General features: G+C 42.1%; 1 protein-coding gene across 7 annotated transcripts; it reads left to right on the top strand.

Annotated features, from left to right (window-relative positions):
* The first annotated feature begins 10,130 nt into the window (after positions 1-10,130).
* On the top strand, positions 10,131-22,794 carry CCNL1 (cyclin L1). 7 transcript variants are annotated; one of them, XM_072792153.1, is made up of 11 exons: positions 10,131-10,469; positions 10,592-10,666; positions 11,195-11,304; positions 16,971-17,091; positions 18,192-18,256; positions 19,997-20,096; positions 20,203-20,307; positions 20,388-20,529; positions 20,977-21,088; positions 21,240-21,338; positions 21,881-22,794. In XM_072792153.1, exons 1-11 carry the CDS (start codon positions 10,146-10,148, stop codon positions 22,227-22,229), a joined length of 1,602 nt encoding a protein of 533 aa, XP_072648254.1. In that variant the 5' UTR covers positions 10,131-10,145; the 3' UTR covers positions 22,230-22,794. The 7 variants fall into 7 exon arrangements, with proteins under 7 accessions (XP_072648254.1, XP_072648255.1, XP_072648258.1 ...); XM_072792154.1 differs by lacking the exon at positions 21,240-21,338; XM_072792155.1 differs by lacking the exons at positions 10,131-10,469; positions 10,592-10,666 and adding an exon at positions 13,107-13,179.
* The last annotated feature ends 667 nt before the right edge of the window (positions 22,795-23,461 follow it).

A 23,461-nucleotide genomic window follows, 5' to 3' on the forward strand; every position in this document is an offset into this window, starting at 1 on the left:
TGGTGGATACCACCTTTAACCGAATCATCAAAAATAACCAAAAATTGGACAATAGTTTGACATTCTAGGCCCCTTGCAGTGAAACTTGGAGGACACATCATCTATAGAGCATTCCTGGAAAAATGTTCAATCTGAACCTAATCATAATCTAATCACAATCCGACAGACAAATCCAGACTGAGGGACATGTTGCAAAACCATTGGCCTGGAATCATGAAAAATCTAATAAAAGACAAAAACCCCAAGGGAATTATTCTAGATTAAAAAGGCATGACAACTATATATAGAGAACTTGACAGAGAAGCTCATTTATTTTTGTTATAATATCCAAAACAGCCAAAGTGTTCCTCGGATTGATTCCTAGAGTTACTTCTTGTTCCTGCTAAGAAAACTAATTAAACTAATTAAAACTAATTAAATGAGTAGTGCTTCAGAAAAGCTGATTCTTAATATTATTAATATTTGTATTAGTGATTTATATTATAATGTATATTATTAATAATCAATTCTTAATTCCTAAATGTTTCTTCAGTGAAAGTTTGCTTATGCTGAATGCTTATTGGAAATAGAAAACACTAGTAAATGGAATCAGCTACTTCATTGCTCAAAATAAAATTATAACTCTCAATCCTTAAAAGAAAAACAGTATTTTTTTAATGTAATTTTCAGGGACTCACTAGGTCCTTTCTAGTTTTAATTCCTAACCCCAGCAAGAGGGAAAGAAACAGAATAATAAAGTAAAAATGAAACTACTAGAAAAATTTGAGGAAGTAAGTGTCCTTAATATTACTTTCTGATTTATAGCTCTTCATTTTCTTGAGGTAATCACTGCTGTTCAATAAAAACTCAACTAAGTGAAAAAAAATTCAACTGAGTAAATTTTAAAGATCTAATTGGCTTTATTGAATGATTTATCAATTGGGCAGTATTCCATCTAGCAAATAGAAGATCCAAAGAGCTACAGAAAAGGAAAGACTTAAAAGCCAGAGAAGGAATGAGACAAGGAAGTCATAAGTAGGAAAGAAAAAAAAAAAAAAAAAGGATTATCTCAGGTAAGGTCACCTTCCTTTGAGGCAAAGAGGCCTATTAGACAAATTACCTCACTACTGCCAACCAAGAAATTCCAGACTGATGGGTTAAGATTACATTCCTGGAGGAGGCTGAAACTGCAATTAAGTTAGATGTTAGTTTTGGCTTGGTGATGTGGACTTAGCACTAGTGACTCCACTTTACATTGCTTTAGATCCTCCCGAGCTCCCGGGAGCCCCCATAAATGAAGGCCTGTTCCTCAGCCCTTCTAGACCCTGCTCACCCCTGCAGCATCTTAGTCCCTGGCGTACATGCACAACACACATATGCCATATTCTAGCACACCATAATATTCCCTGTGTTGGTCTTTCAGTTAAGAGAGGTTTAAGCTTACGTGAAAAAAAGGAAGTTGTTTGTTCACGTAATTGAAAATGCCAGGGCTAGAAGACAGGGTAGGGCTACAGGCAAGTCTTAAATGAAGTCTTTGGGTTCGGTTTCCATCTCTGGTCTCTGCTGGCTCCATTCTCAAACGGATTCCCCAGTATTAAGATGGCACTCTGTAGGTCTGGGCTTACGTCTCCACTCTTGACAATCCCAGAAGGGACAAATACTTCTTTCTTCTCCCCTAGCCAGGGTTACAGCAGAAGTCCTGGACTTAAATGACATCCTGAACCAAACACTGGGAGGAAGTGAAGGGGGTGGGGTGGGAGGGTCAGAAATGCTGATTGGTATGTAAACTAGGGAAGAGGTCAGCCCTACCCAAACCACCTACACTGAGAATGGAGAAGTTGTGGGTCCCCAAGGGAAAATGGAAGAAGGAGACTAAATGCTAGACAGGCTGAAACAACAGACGTCCACTATCTTTCTCAGCTCACCTAGCAATTTCAAAATACTCGTCTGCACTTTTCCTTCTGACAAATGCCTATGTAGGCTTTAAAATCCAGATCACATATCGCCTCCTTTTTGCCACCTTCTTTGTTGTTTGTCCATAAAACTACCTCACCCCCGGAACCACTTCTCTATCTTGTATCTATATGTCTATTATCAGACTGAAATTTTTTAGACAATTGCAATTATACAAGAAATGATTTTTCACTATTTTAAAAAATGCAAAGAATACCAGTCAAAGAATGGCCCATGGGCTGGCCACAAACTCCGAACTCTTTGTTATGGGTATTTAATGAGGTAAGTACCGGAATTGAGAGTGTCTAGAAATTGTTGTGACAATTTGACAAAGTAACTTTACATTTGTGGAATCTACTAATAATTCAGATTTGCATTTTCAAAATCTTAAAAATTCATTTCACTAGTAACTCATATATATGTAGTTTATTTCATATAAAAAGGATCACATTACACACATGGTGCTGGAATGTTCTTTTGTTCACTTAGTAATGTGCCAAGGAGCCTTCCGCTTAACAAAAAAATTCGTCAAAATTATCACACTTGTATATCTGTGTATCGTCTACAAGCTCCTTGAAGCCAGAATCTACCTTCTTATTTATCACCATATCCCCAATGCTTAGAATAGAGCCAGTACTTAGTTCTCAACAAATAAATAAGAGATTAAAGATGAATGAATGAATGAATGAATGAATGAATGGGTACAATCTGTTGACAGCTGCTAGATCTTACAGGCATTTTTTTTTTATTTTAAAGGGCACATTTTTAAAAAATTTTTATTTATTTATTTATGATAGTCACAGAGAGAGAGAGAGAGAGGCAGAGATATAGGCAGAGGGAGAAGCAGGCTCCATGCACCGGCAGCCCGACGTGGGATTCGATCCCGGGTCTCCAGGATCGCGCCCTGGGCCAAAGGCAGGCGCCAAACCGCTGCGCCACCCAGGGATCCCAGATCTTACAGGCATTAACCATTGTCCAACACCAGGTAAGTAATCTGCATTTCCAAGGACTGGAAAATGAACTAACATAGAACCATTTCATCTAACAAACTATTTTGTGGTAGGCGTTATCAGTATCATTTTATTGGTGAGAAACTGCCTAAAGGATTTAAGCAAATGAAGTAATTTGCCAAAAGTTACACATCTGTATGGCTATTGAGCAACAGGGTTTTTCCCCCAGTGAGTTAACCCTAGAACCTCCAGTAATCTCAATCACTGAATTCCACTTCCTCCATACCGGGAGTTTTAACAGACATAAAATCATCTCGTGTGCTTTAAAGCCTTCCTGCTCAGTACAGCCCTTGGCCTAGCAGTTTCAGCATTACTCATGAGTTTTTTAGAATTGGGACTCACAGGCTCCACCCGGGTGGAGCATCTCAAGTCTGAGGAGCATTTCTTAAATAATATCAGGAAATAGCTAATCTTGCTGTGTTGGTTTTCTATAATTGCTATAAAGAATTACAACAAATCTAGTGGCTTACATCATCGAAAACTATTACCTTATTGTTCTATAGTCAGAAGCCCCAAATTAGCGCCAGTGGGCCAAAACCCAGGTGCTGGCAGGGCCACAATCCCATGATGTAGTCTGTTTGGAGGTCACACCAACAAGCTCTTACTACTGTTGGATAGATGACTAAAACCAAGACTAGTTGGCCAATTTCTGACACTAAATACCATACAGAATGAACCCATCCAAGGATGGCCCTCACTGAATTATTCACAATCAGCAAATATTAATGAGCAGCTACTACCTCCTCCTTGGATCTTACTTTCCTTATGTGAAAAAGAGATCAGAGCAAGTACTAACTAATATTAGTCTAGCTCCAGAAGCAAACTTGTGGTTTTGGTGGATTTACCGTTGTTTATCTAATTGCCACTGGCCTTAACTCTTAGTCGCACATGACCAGTTTCTGGACACACCTCCAAAAACTGCTCCAGAGCCTCTGTCTACACTCAAACATCAAACTACTCCACTGTGAGCTCCTGTCCCTACACCACAACTCTGGTTACAACTGTGACAACTGGCCTCCTGCTCTGCAGCTCATGCCTACATAGAACAGAGCTTGTGGGTGAGGTAAGTAGCCCCCCAAAAGGACACAGAATGGAGAAGTGGAAACATGGCTGAGCGCTGCGAAGAGAACAGGACAAATGGGGACCTCCATCAGGGAGTGCAGCAGCTCTCAGTCAGGGTGAGATGGCTACGGTGGGAGCACAGACACTTGAGGACGGAACTGGCTGCTGCACAGAAGGGAAAAGGCAAGACCAGGCCTTCCTATGCCAGGCAATAGGGAAAAGGGCAGTTCAGTTCCAGGAGTTCTGATTAACTGCCTTCCATAGGGACAGTGTCTGTGGACAATGAAAAATCAAAACTGGTCCTATTTTTAAGGAGTCAAGAAACACATCCATGAAGTTACCAAGTAACAATGCGTAACAGTGTCAAAATGTGTCCAAATGTATATTAGAGACCATGAGTGCTAGGAGGGGATGTAAAGAAGGGGGAAGCTTGCTCAGGTAGGGAAGGCTTCTGTTCTGGCAAGAGGTACAGCTTCATTTAGATCTCAAAAAAACAAAAACAAAAACAAAAAAACAAAAAAGGAAGGATTTGCTAACAGAGAGGAAGAGTAAGAATGTTGCAGGCTTGAGAAATAGAGTAAGACAAAATGGGAAATCAGGAAGGTAAACTGCATGCCTGTTAGGAGACACACGCAGCTAATCTCGGTTCAGGCAGAGACGCGGAAGGGAAAAAGGCAAGGTGGTAATTTCATAAGGAAATGAGTGACAAGGCAAGTTTAAACTTTTTTTTTAAAGTTTATTAATATTTAAGTAATCTCTACACCAACATGGGGCTCCAGCTAAGGACCCCACCATCGAGAGTCATAAACTCCTCCAATCCAGCCAGGCAGAGGCCGGGGCAAGTTTATTATCATACAAAGCCCCAACTGCCAAGAGGTGTTTGATCTCTCTTCTTTATTTCCAAAGATTCTGAGAAAGCGAGGGGAGGAAACTGATATTTCAAAGATTAATTTAGAAATTTCCCTGGATGAATGAGGAATGGGTGAGAATGGACTCAAGGAGACCACTTAGAAAGATACGATAATGGTCCGGACACGAGGAACAGCAGATTCAAGAACAATTTCCTTTCTTGAAGGAGTAACAGGACTAGGTGACTAAAATAAAGAAGAAATGAAGAACCAAAGATGAGTCTGAGGTTCAAGATGTTTGCATGAGCAGAGTCACAGAAGTTTAGACTTGCAAGGGGTCCCGTTTGACTCCCTCACTGTTAAGAAATGAGACAACTGTACAATTGCTTAAAATCTCAGAACTAGTTCCCAGCAGAGCCAGCAGCAGAAATGTCCCGGCCAGGGCTACCGTGAGATTTACCAAGCAGTATAAGGCTAAGGGGTAATTACACATAAATCTTTTCAGAATAACTATTTAATGACGAGAGCAACCAGACCAGGATCTATTGTCATATAACCACAAGACTAAATTTAAAAAAAAAAAAAAAAATCCTGTAGCCCCATTAATAGTTCATGGGCAAAGTTGAATATTCTAAGATCTCTGCTATAAATAGAAACTTGACGAGTGACTTCCTAAGGTTGTAAGTTCTCCATGAGCACACTGACCATCAGGACCTATCCCTCCTCTGCCTGCTTTTTGCACCACTGACTGGTCATCTTAGCATTTATCGCTTGTGTACCATTCCCTTTATTAAACGTGTGGCTTCTTGGGGCAGCGGGGTGGCTGGGTCAGCTGAGCATCGGACTGTTGGTTTTGGCTCAGGTTACAATCTCAAGGGTCGTCATGTCAGGCTCCGCACTCAGTGGGGAGTCTGCCTGAGATTCTCTCCTCTGCCCTTTCCCTACCCACCTCTCTCTCTCAAATAAATAAAAATAAATCTTTAAAAAAAAAAAAAAAGAAAAGAAAGTATAGCTTCTTCTGGTGGGGACTTATCCTTTATTTTCCTTTAACCTAAATTAGTGTCGGAATTAAACTCTGATGAACACCGATTACTGAAGGAATTAGTGAGATTCTATCCATGACAGTTTTAGGATTAAGGAAGCTGAAAGTTTAAAGAACAATGAAAAACAGGATCCCCAGAGAGGCTACAGAGTTTAATGGAACAAGAACTGATTAAAGCATCCAGAACGTGATTCTTCAGTAGTAACAGGAAGGCCACTGATAATTCCAATTGTCCCTTTTAAGCCCTGAAGCCTGTGGGGCTAAAATAGTAAAAACTGCGACTTTACTCTAGTTATTACGGATTCCCTTTTAGACGTGGGTGAACTCATGGCCTACTAAGAAGGTTCAGGCAGAGACGCGGAAGGGAACAAGGCAAGGTGGTAATTTGATAAGGAAATGAGTGACAAGGCAAGTTTAAACTTCTTTTTTAAGGTTTATTAATATTTAAGCACAGACACTTAAATATTAGGACCCGTTTGATGAGAAAGAATATATAAAATGTATTACAGACACACCATTCCATTTTTATTTCGAAAGACAAAGAACTCAAACATTGACCTTCCTAATGGAACCCTCTCGCTTGCCTGAATGCACTTCTGATGCTTGCATACAATTAAAACGTATGCTTTACTCTTCCCAGTTCTGCAACCTTTATAACTTGGAATAGGTCTTAGTCTTTCTACATTTTCACATTGATGTTTTGGATGTAGGTATATGGAAAAACAACTTTTTTCTGAAATAACTTAGAAACAATGTAACAATGTTCTAAACCATGATTTTTCTGGAATTTGACCCTGAAAACAATTTTTTTTTAAACCCGTCTTTAGACAACCTTGTGGAGCAGAACCACTAGACCTATTGCATTCCATCCTCTGAATTAGTCATTTTTTTAAGTCAAAATAAAAAGTAACATCAGTTTGATGACTTAATGATAAACAAAATGTTGGCCCACTTCCTCTACCAACTTTGTTGAAACTGCAGGGATGAACGGTGAAGATATTCACGTCTGTTGAATATAAGACGGGGAACGGTCAGAAGAGTAGGAAATAGGCCTGAAGCGAAGAGTAGTCGGGGTGTTTCTGCTCTCCTGGAATGAATGTCAGGCACAGGAGGTGGGGAGCAGGGAGATAAAATATCGGGGAGAGCAAGGAACCCCTCTTCCTCCCAGAACTCCCTCCTATGCTTGTGAACTTTTAAATATCATGGACCTAGAGACTATAAAAATATATTATAAAATAAATCAAGATATCACCATGTCAGCGCGTATTGGAGCGGCAGGGTGGGAAGAGCCTCCAAAGAGGAAAAAAATTCCATTAAAAGATCTTTAAAATAAATTAAACTGGGCAGCCTGGGTGGCTCAGTGGTTTAGCGCCGCCTTCACCCCAGGGTGTGTTCCTCCCGGCTTGGAGCCTGCTCCTCCCTCTGCCTGTGTCTCTGCCTCTCACTCTCTTCCCCCCCCACCCCCCCTCCCCCCCGCTTTCATGAATAAATAAAATCTTTAAAAATAATTAATTAACTACTCTCAGGTCATTACAAACACAGGTGATTTCATTGAAACTCAGCGATTCGATGAAACATATTACCAATTACACCTTTTCTTGTCTGAAATAATGGAAGACTCCCAAGCAATTGCAAGAATAGCGGAGTGTCATTGATCCAGGTCTCCCCAACACTGCTATCTTACGTGACCACGGCAGGTTATCAGAAGCGTATCATCAATTAGTTTTTGAAGATCCTGAAGTTTTCTTTTTCTTTTCTTTTCTTTCTTTTTTTTTTTTTTTGATCCTGAAGTTTTCAAAGTTAGTAGTATTTTTAAGATCCCTTTCGGATACTGGGAAGGGAGGTTTCCTTGGAAACAGCCGGGTCAGAAAGGTCAAGGAGATAATGGTCAGAGAGGTTAAGTGCTTGAGCCAGCGCCAGAATTGCACTCTCTTGGAATACTACTACTTTTTTTTTTTTAAGGTTTTATTTATTCATGAGAGACAGAGAGAGAGAGAGGCAGAGACACGGGCACAGGGTGATGTGGGACTCGACCCCGGGATCCTGGGGTCACGCCCTGGGCTCAAGGCAGGCTCTAAACCGCTGAGCCACCTGAGGATCCCCTCTTGGGATACTACTTCTCAACCCTGCCTGCGCCCTCGAGGCCCTGGAGGATGTGAAAATCCAAACACTGGCTGGGCCCACCCTCAGTTAATCACACCAGCCTCCGCAGGTAAGGCTCAAGCATCAGTAGGTCTTCAGACCTCCACAGACTGCAACTCCAAGTCAAGGTTTCAGAACCGCTCTGCAAGGATTTACCAAATAGAATGGATTTAACGCTTAAAAAAAAAAAAAAAGAAAGAAAGAAAGAAAGAAAAAAGAGGGGATCCCTGGGTGGCGCAGCGGTTTGGCGCCTGCCGTTGGCCCAGGGCCCGATCCTGGAGACCCAGGATCGAGTCCCACGTCGGGCTCCCGGTGCATGGAGCCTGCTTCTCCCTCTGCCCGTGTCTCTGCCTCTCTCTCTGTGTCTCTGTGTGACTATCATAAATAAAAATTAAAAAAAATAAAAAAAAAAGAGGTCTCTGAGTATGTGTTGCTTCAGTGATGTCACTGACAAATACCAAAATGCATGGACTTCCTTTGCTCCGGAGATGCCAGGGTGGGTGCGCCTGTCGTCCGAGGCAGGTGGGAGTCCAGGTGAGAGTCCGCGGGGCGTCTCATCCCCCCCCAAGCCTCTCCGGGGGTCAAGCCTGGGACAGAACGATGGAGAGTTGGAGCCTACGCAGCCCTACTCACTGTCTCCCAACGCTAGACCCCAGGAGACTTCATCCGTGGGGTCCCTTTTACCTCGAATTTGGGGACATTCCGGGAGTCGCTGGCCAACATCCCAGGGCACCAAAAACAACAACGACAACAACAAAATAAAATACAAAAACCAAAACACCACCCTAGGAGGTGGACGTCTCCCACCCTGCCTAAGCGCGCGGAGCCCGAAGGAGCCCCCTGATCCCCGGGCCGCGCGGCGCCTGGCAAGTCGCCGCCGTCCTCCCGGAGCCCGGGCTGCTCCGGGCCGCGGCACTGAGTCTCGCAGGCGGACGGGCGGCGGACGCCCCGCGGGAGCCCAGGCCCCTGTCCTGCCGAGCGGGGCGGCCAGGACCGCAGCGACCCCGCAGAGCCCACCGCCCGCAGAGCTCGAGGCCCCGCAGAGCCCGAGGCCCGCAGAGCTCAAGGTCCTGCAGCGCCCTCCCGCAGCGCCCAACGCCCGCAGAGCCCGACGCCCCGCAGCGCCCCCCGCAGTGCCCGACGCCCCCGGAGTGCCCGACGCCCCGCAGCGCCCCCCGCAGAGCCCGATGCCCGCAGAGCTCAAGGTCCCGCAGCGCCGCCCCCCCCCCCGCAGCGCCCGACTTCCGCAGAGCCCGACGCCCCGCAGAGCTCAAGGTCCTGCAGCGTCCCCCGCAGCGCCCAACGCCCGCAGAACCCGACGCCCCGCAACGCCCCCCCGCAGTGCCCGACGCCCCGCTGCGCCCACCTCCCGCAGAGCTCGAGGCCCCGCAGAGCCCGAGGCCCGCAGAGCTCAAGGTCCTGCAGCGCCCTCCCGCAGCGCCCAACGCCCGCAGAGCCCGACGCCCCGCAGCGCCCCCCGCAGAGCCCGACGCCCGCAGAGCTGGAGGCACCGCAGAACCCGAGGCCCGCAGAGCTCAAGGTCCCGCAGCGCCCTCCCCGCAGCGCCCGACGTCCGCAGAGCCCGACGCCCTGCAGAGCTCGAGGCCCCGGAGAGCCCGACGCCCCGCATAGCTCGAGGCCCCGCAGAGCCCGACGTCCGCACAGCCCGACGCCCCGCAGTGCCCGACGCCCCGCAGAGCCCGACTCCCCGCAGCGCCCCCCCCCCACCGCAGAGCCCGATGCCAGCAGAGATCAAGGCCCCGCAGCGCTCCCCGCAGTGCCCAACGCCCGCAGAGCCCGACGCCCCACAACGCCCCCCGCAGCGCCCCCCGCCCCCGCAGAGCCCGACGCGCCGCAGAGCTCGAGGCCCCCCGAGCCCCCCCCCGCAGAGCTCGAGGCCCCGCAGCGCCCGCCGCCCCGCCCCGCCCCGCCCCCGCCCCGCCCCGCAGGGACTAGCTGGCGCGCGCCGGCGCGGTGACGTCAGGGCGGAAGCGCACGCGGCGTGAGGCGGCCCCGGGGCGGTCGCGGGCACGTCGGGCGCGCCGAGGACGCTGGTTAGTCTCGCCCGGGTTCCGGCTGCGTCGGGCGTGCGTGCAGCTCGCCCACACCATGGCGTCCGGGCCTCACCCGACCGCCGCCGCCGCCGCCGCCGCCGCGGCCGCCGCCGCCGCCGCCGCGTCCGCCGCCCCGAGCGCGGGCGGCCCCAGCTCGGGGACGGCGGCCGCGACGACGCCCGCGGCGGGCGGGATCCTGATCGGCGACCGCCTGTACTCGGAGGTGTCGCTCACCATCGACCACTCGCTGATCCCGGAGGAGCGGCTGTCGCCGACGCCGTCCATGCAGGACGGGCTGGACCTGCCCAGCGAGACGGACCTGCGCATCCTGGGCTGCGAGCTCATCCAGGCGGCCGGCATCCTCCTCCGCCTGCCGCAGGTCGGGGCGGCGGGCCGGGGGGAGGGGCGCGCGGCGGCCCAAGATGGCGGCGGCGGCGGCGGCGGCGGCGGCGGCGCTCGGCCCGCCTGACCCCTGCGCTTGCTTCTCCTCTCGGTCTGCAGGTGGCGATGGCGACGGGGCAGGTGCTGTTCCACCGCTTCTTCTACTCCAAGTCCTTCGTCAAGCACAGTTTCGAGGTGAGCCCGCGGGGGCGGGGGCGCGGGCGCGGGGATTTCTCCACCCGGAAGCGGGCCGGGGAGGGGAGGGGCGGGGAGGGAGGGGGGAGGGGGGAGGGGGCGGCCGCGGCGGCGCTTCCAGGGAGGGAGTGGTTAGCCGAGGCCTTTGTACCGCGCGGGGGACGTGCCCGGAGCGCGCTCCGCTCCGCCCCGGAGCCTCCCCGACCCGGTCATGCGGCTCCCGCCGGAAGGCCGAGCTGGCCCGTTAAGCAATAAAAAAATTAAAAAAAAAAAAAAAAAAAAGACGCATCAGTAGCCTGCTGGTGAGCTTGCGGTCTAGGAATGCCCATCACGCTTCTGTTTCACCCCAAATCCCAGCTGCGTCCTGAAATCTGCAAATCAGAACAAGTCGGTGAAACTTGCCGGCAGGGGTGGGGGGGGATGGGATGGGATGGGGGGAGCCCTTTCTCCCCGATTTTGCTTCCTCGATCGTGTCCCCCCCCCCCCCCCGGGTGTAACCACGTCGCATTCGCTTGTGGGCTCTTGCAGATCGTCGCCATGGCCTGTATTAACCTTGCGTCGAAAATCGAAGAAGCCCCCAGAAGAATAAGAGATGTGATCAACGTGTTCCACCACCTCCGCCAGTTGAGAGGAAAAAGGTAAGATGGGCGTTACTGAGCGCAGTGTTGCTTGCCGCTACCGTCTCGTGCACCAACCATCCAACCAAAGCATTTCCCTTTTCTCTTCGAAACTGGTGGCAAAGGATAAACCCGGCCGTAATTCAGGTGTTGAAATGCACGTAGGAGCTCACTGATAAAACCCAAACCCATTGGAAACCAGCCACAATTAACCAGCTATCTAAAGTTTGTAGAGGCAGTTGCATTTATGGACAATCCTAACAGTGCTGTGAAGCCAGTCCTGGGGCTTAAGATTAAACAAGAAAGGGAATACGTTTGGCTCAAGTGTGAGTGTCTTCTGTAAGTTACTCCCCCACCCCACCCCCACCCCCTCCCCTCTCTTGGAAGACGGAAGGCTGGGAGCGTAAACCCTGCAGTGCAAGTTAATAACTGCGGCAAAGTTTGCGTAGAGTCTGTCTTTCCACTCGGAGTCCCAGTGAATTCTTTATCAATTGAGGTTGGCTCTTGTTAGAATACTTCTCAACATTGAACTACGCTATATGTCGCATAATGCCGGATCTGAAAGGACTGCAGGATGATGATAAAGGTTGAAGTTTGAAGTCAAAGGGATTGAACAGGTATTTTGTTTTGGTCAGAAACAGTATCAGTGAGTGGGGTAGAGAAATAACCGATTGGGTTACATTTAGATGAGGTCCGTTTTATTCGATCTTGTAAGAAGTAGGAAAACAGAGACCAAGTGGTGTGTCGTATTACAGATTTTTGTGGCTACGCGACAACACTTTATGTGGACTTTACGTGTTCCTGTGAGGCAGTGCCAAAAAAGTTAGCGTCGCAGGGCTTCCTGCATCTAGAGGGGACTTGCAGTACACGCTCCAGGAGGCTATCCTTGGCGTAGATTTACTTTTTGTGTTAGCTCTTTAAGGAACCCTGATGTTGGACCAGCTTACCCTGTGGGAGTCCGTTATAAGAGGATTTTAAGTTGCTGGGGGTTGGGTTGTCAGTTAGTGTCAAATTAGTATCCTATGCGAGTGGTCGTTCTTGGCTGAGTCTAAGCTGGCAGGAATGGAACCATCCACAGACAAACAGTAAAGTAACCTTTAGTCTACTTACAAAGTCTGAAACATTGTTGCCCACATAGTTTTCACGGCATTTTTCAGTTTTCTTACAGTCTTTTTCTGCCATCTTTTCTCCTTCATCCTAACCATGTCCAGGGGTAGACTAATTTTTTTATTTCATTTTACAATATCTTTTAGCTTCTTGGTGAGGAATCCCTGGAAATTGGGAAGATTTCAAATTGGTATTTAGTCTGGTCTGAGCTAAACTTTGTTTTTAGGTATCTAGCTGATTCTTCAGGGTGTTTAAAACATGACAGTAATAAAAAGGCTTTCTATCCTTAGTAAAAGGATTCTGTGTTTGCCTAAGGGAGTTTTCTGTCCGTATTCTTTGAACCATTGAGCCAACTATTGTATTATCGCTTAACAATGATTATCTACTTTCCGTTTTTCTGTGAGACTTAGAGCATTCTTCCTTGATGTTAGAATAGGTCTTAACCTTAAAGACCTTGGAATTTAAAACATCTCACTTGACTGACTGTTGTGTCTCATGTAATAGTGTGTTTTGGTCATTATTACAGAGAAATTGACTTTGTCTCAATCTTACAAGTCTGATTATAGCATGAAGTTTAAAAGGAGTTAAATGCATGGAAGCCTTTTTTTAAAGCAGGATGTAAAAGTGTTTCTATGCATATTACAAGTTTACTCAGACACGTAGCTTGTATATGTTATTAACTTCAACTCTTTTTTCCCTTGCAACCGACTATACAGCGACCAGCTACATTTACCAAAGCCTGGGTGATGTGGAGTGGTACATAGAGATGAAGCTGTCGTCATGGCAACAGTGAGTGAAGTATCGAAAATCCCCAAGGAGAAGCCAGTGCTCTGAGAATAGGTCACTGGAATCGGGGACTAACAGGTTGGCCACTGGTGAACCATTTAGAAAAACTCCTGTTTCTTGTTATAAGCTTTTGTCTTTGCTGTCCAAGTTATTAGAACTATAGCTTTACATTTTTTTATGTAACATCACTAGAAAGTACTGTCAGCGTTACACTTGAGTTAGATAAATAGCATATCAGTTTATCTTAATGATGCTGTTATAATTTGATTTATGCATAGCTTTAAATTGTAGTATGATCTTGGTAATTACAGAGGAGGCATCATTTTTGTAGCCTTTAGTAGGTCATTTTTTAGTCCTGATTACGCATTTAGAATCTCCAGAGGAGCTTTTAGAGAGTACCACTGCCCCAAGTTCTGTCATGGGTTATTTGAACTCTCCCTTCAATTTTTTGTAGTTATGTAATTATCATTTAAGCTCAGAATAAATGGCTAAATTGAAAGGGAAGAGAGCCTTTTCGTTTTCACTAGTTTCCAACTTAATTTGCTTTAGCGATGCAGCTCATTTCCAGAAAATTAAGCATTTTCTGTAATTATAAGGAGTCCACACATGCATCCTTGACGGCTTGTCTAAAAGAAGACAATGAAATCTTCAGACTGATGCACCCACTCACTGGTGAATGTGGTGTGGTATTTTCAATACCTATGTAGATAGGAAGTTGGAAAGGTATTAAGTGATCTTGTCGTTTAGTCCAACCTACCCCGGTTTATTTTGGTGGCTCTAAAGGTGGTGGCCTTCGGTTTGTTTAAAAACTGATAACGAAGGAACGTTCCTTTGGAGTAGGCATTACACATTTCTGTTTATTAAACAACAGTCTGGCTCCCTGTAAAACTACTTAATCTCCTTTTAGTGTATAGTCTCTTGAAGAACTAGTTGCAAATTTTCTAGGTTTTTCTAGCACATGAATGAGACTAACCATGTTTGGGTGTATTCCTATTTTTTCATTTTTTTCTTAAGTTGTATTTCAACTAATTATACTAAAGGAAAAGTTACTCTGAGGGACCAGATAAACTTCAGTGACCAAAGCCCAAGATTTCCTATTAAATTTGAAAATTGTTCTTTTCATGTAAATTTAATCTGAAAAATCTGACAAACTTAAAAGCAGAGGAGAGGTAGAGTTAGGTTTGGTTGGTTATTGATAATGAAGATTATTTTTTCTCTGAAAAGATGACAAGTTTTCTTTTTAAGAGGTTTAAGAGTGTCACCTCCTAAAACTTACTGGGAAGTTTGCCAAAATGAAGAAATTCTAGCGAGCCTCCATTCAGTTTTATGTTCTTGCTGCCATAGGCAGTGCTGATTGATACTTTGTTAACATAAGTAAGGAAACCACTTGCTTACACAGTTTTCTCTTCTTACTGAGGAGGCAGGGGACACATTTTTCTATTTCTGATACAAAGTAATCTTTATAAGGTAGTTATAAATACATGCTCACTGAGCCTTCCTTGGTTTAAAACCCATTCTTAACAAAACGAAGACAGCAGTTTACATGGCTGCAAAGTTAACTTTCAAAACTAGGTTAGGTAATAGAAGGCCTAAGCAAGAAGTTGAATACATAGTTGAAATTGTAGTAAATGGGTTTGGTTTCCTTAATTGGGTTTTGGTGTTCCTGGGTTTTTGATACCCAAGGAAGGGAAAGTGAAGATTGTGGCAGAATGAGTGGAAAATAACAATTGATTTAAGCAGAATTAGTGACTGAGTAAGCCTGATTTGGGATCAGATAGCCATTATTCAATCAAGTGGTTAGTTAATTGCAGGAAAAATGAATTTTAACAGAATTTGAAGGCAACTCTTAAACCACGCTTCGTAAAAGACGTAGAGGAGTTTGCTCAATATAAATAGGGGAAAACAAAACTGATTTTATAAAATTTTATTTTTAGGATTGTAGTGGTGCAGATTACAGTCTGAATTGCCGGGGGTAAAGGGTTAGTAGTAGAGTATCTCCAGCCTTAGAAGATGCCTGTCCTAATACCTGTCGAGGGAGGGCCATCAGATCACTAGTTAGGAAAATCTAAGGTTTGCACTTGACCTTTTTCCAAGTTTTCTGTTAATGATGATAAACCGTGAAAATTTACAAGTCTTAAGATTTTTGGGTTACATTTTCATGTATACATTGATTGCTCTGAAGTTAAATTAATTTTCTCTCAAAGAGCAATTAACTTGTAGCCTATCGTCCTGATAAAGAAGATTCGTTGTTATATTTTTATGTTTGAAATCAGTCCCCTGTCCGGTTGGTGGCCTCATTCCTCACACTTGGCATGGCTGTAATGGGAATTGAACTGCGGAAAGGCCATTTTCAGCATTGTTAATTTAAGTAAGCTAGTTTCCATCTTGTCAAATTTGCCAACCTTTTTCTTGTTTTTGGTGTATTTTATAAAAATCGTAGTATGAAATAATTTGAAGTAGTCTTAACAAGCATTCCAGTTGCTGTGATTTAGAATGGGAGTAAGCAGGTTTTTAGAAAGCAGATTTTTTAGATGTATGTCACTAGTTTGTTTAACTGTAGCTCATTTCAGATTGTTGTCTAATATTCAAGTGAATGTATTTAAATATGAGCTTACGTTTTTCTGCATTTGGTATGTAAGGTAAAATGAGTTGTGAATTGGAGTAATGTTCAGAATGACTATCTTTTAAAAACAGGTGTTCTGCCCAGGGCAAAAACTTGAATATTTTGGCTGAAAATGAATTCAGTATGGGGAAAAATATTTACATGTTCTCCCCATATACATATTCTATAACCACGCCTTAATGAAAACGTACTTTCTTGGTAGTTGGATCTAATAATGTAGCAAATGAAGGACATTGGGAAAATGAAAATCCACTAGTCCTGACTAAAAACAAACTTCTCAGTAAGAAACCAATTTTCAGTTCAAGACTTAGTCTTTTAACTGAACATGCTATTTCCAAAGCACTTAACCATTGATAGCTTTCTGCGTTACAGCTTTTGGAGCTATCAGAATTTAGTCTGGCACAGAGAAGCTTGAGCATTCTTCTGGTTCCCTCATTACAGTCCCCAGTCTCTTCTTCATCACATTCTAAAGAAAGTTATTCTGCCTAATAACAACTCAGACCTAGTGTAAACTTACTTTTTATCAACTTTTGGGTTTGAATCTAATTTTCAACACATTTCTTTCTGTAATTGAGGTCAATCTTTAGTTATCAGATTTTCTTTGACAGTGGTGGATTCTTAGAACAATTTGTTTAAGCAAAGCACCCATTTAGGGAATCTGGATTAGCTAGCTGCCTACCATTTTTTTCCTCTCCAATTTTTACTTTGGTCCTAAACTAGCCAAGGGTTGATATTTTAGAAAAACAAGTAAAATCATTATAATCTATGAAGTCTTTATAGTAAGTATTTTCAAGAATCCATTAGCTTTGTCATTGTAAAGTCTAGACTGATGGGGTTTGTGATGATAAATCAGTAATCACTTAAGTTTATTTATATATAAATGCATACACACCTATAAGGGAATCCTATGAAAAAGATCAACAAAGGCTAGATAAAGCATAGAGTGAATTTTTCTCTACAGAATCGAGTTAGTTTCTATAGAAACTTAGTTAAGTATATGTTTAATTAGCATAACTTGGACAGCACAAGATTAATGCTTTAACTTGTTTGCAGGAGTTTAAAAAGCTGGTTTCTGTTGCCAATAGTTGGTTGGAAGGGAAAATGGAGATGCCACAAATAAAATTTTTTGGATGTGCAAAACAGTTTTGATTTTATTTCTTACAAACTATAGGACTCCAAGCCCCCTGATCCTTGATCAGAACTACATTAACACCAAAAATCAAGTTATCAAGGCAGAGAGGAGGGTGCTAAAGGAGTTGGGATTTTGTGTGCATGTCAAGCATCCCCATAAGGTGAGTTGTAGAGTGCAGAAATTAACGTTCGTAAGTATTAGGGTTTTTCTTAAAATTGTATCTTACGTGAATTTGTTACGGTTATTTTGAGAGTTGACCTTGGTTTTAAATAGCATCCTTTAGGATATTGAAATTTATCAGTAAAATAGGAGTCAAAAAGACCTGGGTTCAGACCTTCACACTTCATTATGTGGACACAGATAAGTTCTTTTTGCCTCTGTGGTTAACCCAGCTTCCCTACCTAGAAAACAGACTGTGTGTGAAGTACCTTATTCTAAGAGTAAATAATAATACACATCTGCAGAAGTACCTGGCATGCAACTGGTTGCTCAGTAAAATGTTCAAATCATGGTGGCTGCTCACTGTTCCTGTTCTTGTACGTTTATAGATTTCTCCAGTATCTCTTTGCTTACATATGATCACTGCAGTGGTTACCATGAGGGTGCTCTGGGGATAGGACTGTCTGTGATAGAAACTTGTCTCTGCCCTTAGCTGTGTGACTTGGGCAAACATATCTGTTCCTCAGGTTCCACATCTTTAAGATTGTAGAATGGGAATGATTGATTCTACAGGTCCAGAAAGCTCTGACCTGAACTCTCGTGGAGCTATTTATATTGTAGTATTTATCATGCTTAAGTGAGATAAGCTTCACTGCAGAAAGAGTAGTGTTTATTTACTATATAATACCCACTGTGTGTATTAAATAATGTGGTCATAGGTCATACTCATTGTATAACTTTAAAAACATAGTCTAGGGTTTTTGGACATGAAGAATTGTATCTTGGGAAATTAAGTGACATTTCTTACCACAGCATCTGTCACATAGTAATGTGTTCATGAGATACTAGGTATTGTTTTTAATTGACTTAACTCATTTTTTTTTCCTGTGAATTTTGGATCATATTTTAAATTTTTATATGGACTGTAGTAGCATAATAACCCACGTTGCCTATAATGTGCATTTTAGGTTGGTCTGTATTATCTATGCAGTTTGTAGAAGCGTTAAAACTTGTACCTAACATTTCAGTTACTTATATATTCATTGAACTCTGAAAGACCCACCGATATGCTAAATTGAGTTTTTTTCCCTTGTCCTTCAGATCATTGTTATGTATTTACAAGTCTTAGAATGTGAACGTAATCAAACCCTGGTTCAAACTGCCTGGTAAGTTGCTTTTTTACATTTCTTTCCTAGCCAGGAAAACAGAAGCAGAAATAAAGTAAGTTTCGTTTTCCCTTTCCAAAATAATGAGAGGAGTTTGTTTTGGTGCTTTTTGTTTTTTTTGTTTTTTAACCAAAAGGTAAATAATGCTTATTTCTGCTTCCTGTTTTCTTGGCTTGACTAATTGCTTTCAATGGAGAACTCAATTTAACTTTGTTCTTTTTTCTACTCTTTAATTAAAGGGTAGTCCATGATGGTAAGTCATAGAACTCTGCCCTCTGCACTTCAGCCCATGACCTCAGGATGGCCTGATTGGCTGCCCTGCTCTCCAGCCAATCCAGTGCAAGCTCTCATCCGAGATTCACTGAAGTGGTCCATATCCATCTGGCAGCATCTTCTAGTTCTGTCGGGGTGTCAAAAGGATTTGTATATTTGCTTCTAGAAGTAACTATTCAACATGCCTGTGTATATAATGTATACCTGTAACTATCAAAATGAGTAGTTCATTTTTGATAGATTTGTTGTCCAGCCAGTATGAATAAAATGATTTTTTTTTTTTTTTTTTTTTTTTTGGTTAGGAGTTTGACTTAGATTTCTAATTTTAGTATGTATAGCATGGATTCTGTCAAAGGAGACTACAGCTTGCAGCTTAAAATGGGTGCCATTCCCATACTGGATGCATTGCAGCTGCTGGACTACTGAGGCAATAATAATAGTACATTTTTAAGAGAGATGTTAATATTAACATAAGCACTTTAGAACTTGGACTTTTGACATGAAGATGTTTGATTTAGAGGGCTAGCTTATTTTAAGGTAAAACAATTTGGTCCAGCTACAATTACTTTTTTAAGACTCTTTGATATGCAGGACTTAAGTAAATTTTGTGTTCTGGACTTAATGACTACCATGCTTCTTTAGGAATAAGTATATACTAGTGGTATTAGAAAAGTCTAATTGCTTTTATAAAATGCATGACATTTTTATATATGCTCTATAAAACATTTAAGCAGTTTTCGTGGGTAAGGATTTTTAAGAAATAGTCTTCTTAGTTTAACCTTTTAAACAATTTGTGAAGTTTCTTTAATACTTTAGGGATATTGCGGGGAGGGTTCACTAATAAAAAAGTCCAGCATTTTATTAACTGAAGTAGTTTATTGCTTTTGTTTATACTCAGTCACAAAAAAGGTATGTAAACAAGGCTGTTTTGTATATTTACTGCTCTTCCCTATCTAAATTTTCTGAAGTAGCTTACTTAGTTGTCTTAATATAACTTGGTGAGTGCTTACTGAAAATGCCTTTTTACCCCTGTCACAATATTTTGAGATTTTGAAAGAACTTGGTTGACACTGCTTTTTATTGTGGATAAAGGAGAGATGGTCAATGATTAATGGCTTGAAGTATTGTTGGAGTGGTTTATCATTTCTGAAACTTAGTTATGTCAAAATTGACTTTCAAAGTATTGCCTTTTATAGAAATATATAAAAATAAGTTTTATTTGGAATAATATGGGATTATTTTAAAGGACTTTGGTCATTTATAGGAAAACTGGAGAATGGTTCTAGTGTTAAATTCTTACCTCTTACTGATTTTTGAGTTTAAGAATTGTTATATGCTAGAATATGAGGATATGAATATAAATATGAGAAGAAAAAAGAATAAAGTAGATTGAGTCTCCAATTTTATGTAAGCTTCAGACTGGCTGTTTTGTTTATGTACAAAGCTTATGGTTGAAATATTTTTCAGGAATTATATGAATGACAGTCTTCGAACCAATGTATTTGTTCGATTTCAACCAGAGACTATAGCATGTGCTTGTATCTACCTTGCAGCTAGAGCTCTTCAGGTAGGTATATATAGCCTGTTTTTTCTATAGGATAAAACACAAGACTTAGCAGTCCTCCTAATAAAAACTGAAATTTGATCTAAACCATTCTGTTTTTATGGTTTAGATTCCATTACCAACTCGTCCCCACTGGTTTCTTCTTTTTGGTACTACGGAAGAGGAGATCCAGGAAATCTGCATAGAAACACTTAGGCTTTATACCAGAAAAAAGGTAGTTGTTTACGCATGTTTAAGTGCTAAGAGTCTAAACTAGTATAAGGGGAAAATACTTACTTCATTTTCTTCCATTAGCCAAACTATGAATTGCTGGAAAAAGAAGTAGAGAAAAGAAAAGTAGCCTTACAAGAAGCCAAATTAAAAGCAAAGGGTTTGAATCCCGATGGAACTCCAGCCCTTTCAACCCTTGGTGGATTTTCTCCAGCCTCTAAACCATGTAAGATATATTCAGAATTGAAATGACTGGGCACTGAAGGTGTCTGGTTATTAGAAAGCTTTAGCATTTAGGGGCACCTGGGTGGTTCAGTCAGTTGAGCATCCGACTCTTGATTTTGGCTCAAGGCATGATCTCAGCCTGACAGGCTCTGTTCTTAGTGCTGAATCTGCTTGAGATTTTTTTCTCCACCGTCCCCTCTCTTCCTGCCCCCCCTCGGCCCTAAATAAAGAAGTAGATAAATCTTCTTAAAAAGAAAGCTTTAGCAGTGGCATAGAAACAATGTTAGAAGAATCTGTTACTGTTTTTTCTCATGTTAGTCAACTCAAGATCATACTTGAAAGCAGGGTACTTGAGTTATATTTAGAAACAACTTTTTGGCCCTCTGTTAAATCCAATAGGTAACATGACTTTGTGTTATTGGGTTGTTTTTGTTTTTTTTTTTTTAAGCATCACCAAGAGAAGTGAAAGCTGAAGAGAAGTCACCAGTGTCTGTCAATGTGAAGACAGTCAAGAAAGAACCTGAAGACAGACAACAGGCTTCCAAAAGCCCTTATAATGGGTGAGTGTCCTTGAGTTAGAAAACTGGTCTAAGGAATCTTTTATGTTTTTAATTTCTAACACACTAAACATGTACCTAAAATAATGGGTTTGTGTGTGTGTGTGTGTGTGTTTTGTTTTTGTGTTTTTTTTTTTTTTTTTTTTTTTTGAAGAGTAAGAAAAGACAGCAAAAGAAGTAGAAATAGCAGAAGTGCTAGTCGGTCAAGATCAAGAACGCGATCACGTTCTAGATCACATACTCCAAGAAGACAGTAAGTAAATATTCTCCTAGAGAAAGGAGTCTTATTTGGAGTTAGGTTCCTACTTTTTAAAAAATTTAATGTAGATGTCGCAGTTGGGCTACATTTAATATTTTAACATGAGGTAAATTACGAGAAAGGAGTTTGGAAGTATGTCCTGCCTATACATGGCTTTTCTGTTTTGGGGTGGTGTAGCTTATGAGCTATTCTGTTTTTGCCCATATTTTGGAGAGGTGTAGGGGCTGACCACAAAGTGCTATGGAAAGCTGTAATACCTTGTTTATAATGTGAAAAGAGTTTTGTTCAATTTCAGTTAGAAAATATTAATATTTTATTAACTGTTAATAACCAATACTCAAGTTGGCCAAAGAGTCTTCCCAAGTTAGCTTTGTAATTAGTTTGCTAGCTGCTTATGTCTGTTCAGTGGCTCTTTTGAGCATGTGTGAGATATTCAACAAAAAGCATAGTTTTGTTTTGAAGCTATTATAAGCACCACCAAAATAATTTGGTCCCAGTAGAGACTGAATCTAAACCTCAAATTTTTATTATCTAAGTTATAATAATAGGCGGAGCCGGTCTGGAACATACAGCTCAAGATCAAGAAGCAGGTCCCGCAGTCACAGTGAAAGCCCAAGAAGACATCATAATCATGGTTCTCCTCACCTTAAGGCCAAGCACACCAGAGATGATTTAAAAAGTTCAAATAGACATGGTCATAAAAGGAAAAAATCTCGTTCTCGATCTCAGAGCAAGTCTCGGGATCACTCAGATGCTGCCAAGAAACACAGGCATGAAAGGGGACATCATAGGGACAGGCGTGAAAGATCTCGCTCCTTTGAGAGGTCCCATAAAGGCAAGCACCATGGTGGCAGCCGCTCAGGACATGGCAGGCACAGGCGCTGACTTTCTTCTTTGAGCCTGCATCAGTTCCTGGCTTTGCCTATCTATGGTGTGATGTATGGACTCATAATCAAAAACATTAAAACAAACTGATTAGGATATGATTTCTTAAAACCCTCTAGGTCTCTAGAAACACTGAAGACATTTTGTTTTGGAAAAACTATGTGTTTTTTTTTTTTTGTTTTGCTTTTTGGGGGTTTTTTGTTTTCTTGGCTTTTTTTTTTTTTTTTTCTTTCCCCTTTTTGGTTTTTGTTTTGGTTTTTGTTTTGTTGTTTTTTTTTTTGTTTTTGTTTTTTTTTTGCACATTAAAATGCCCTAGCAGTATCTAATTGAAAACCATGGTCAGGTTCAATTGTACTTATTATAGTTGTGTATTGTTTATTGCTATAAGAACTGGAGCGTGAATTCTGTAAAAATGTATCTTATTTTTATACAGATAAAATTGCAGACACTGTTCTATTTAAGTGGTTATTTGTTTAAATGATGGTGAATACTTTCTTAACACTGGTTTGTCTGCATGTGTAAAGATTTTTACAAGGAAATAAAATACAAATCTTGTTTTTCTAAACTGCTTCAAATATCTTATTTAAATAAATTATTAAAAAAAGTAAAATTTTAATAGTAAAGTGCTTATACTGATTTTCTGACAAATTTGCTCTTTTCCTCCATTAGCTATGGTTTGAGATTATTAAATACAGTTTTTACCTGCAGTGGGAGCTATTGTAAAAGTCTTAGCCTTATATATGGAAAAAAAAAAGGGTTGTGTGCAGCAATGTAATATTAAATGTTACATTGTAGCACTAAGCCAGTCTTATAATGAAATCTATTTGCACATAAATAGTATTTATGGTACCATTTCTTAAATGAGCTGCCCTCTTGAACAAATGAAAACGTAACATGACAAATCAGATCCAATTGTTGACTTTTAAGGTTTTTCTTTAAATTAAATTAGATATTTAATGAGGATTTTTATCTAAGCTAGGAAGATTCAGTAATAAAAGCTCTCCCCATCCCCCCACTTGGCTGGGGCTGATAAAGTCTGACCACTGAAGTTTTGTTGTAAAAGCCAGAAGTCCTATATCCAAATGAATACTTTGTAAGTTATTCATGTTGAGAGTTATTTTCCCAATAATTTGGAAGTGAATTTAGAAATCTTTTTTAAAGATTTTATTTAGCAGGGTACAGGGCGGGTGGTGACAAAGACAGGACACACACACAAAGGGAGAGAGAACCTC

The sequence above is a fragment of the Canis lupus genome, chromosome 22 (genome assembly GCF_048164855.1).
Source record: "Canis lupus baileyi chromosome 22, mCanLup2.hap1, whole genome shotgun sequence".
NCBI classification, from domain to species: domain Eukaryota; kingdom Metazoa; phylum Chordata; class Mammalia; order Carnivora; family Canidae; genus Canis; species Canis lupus.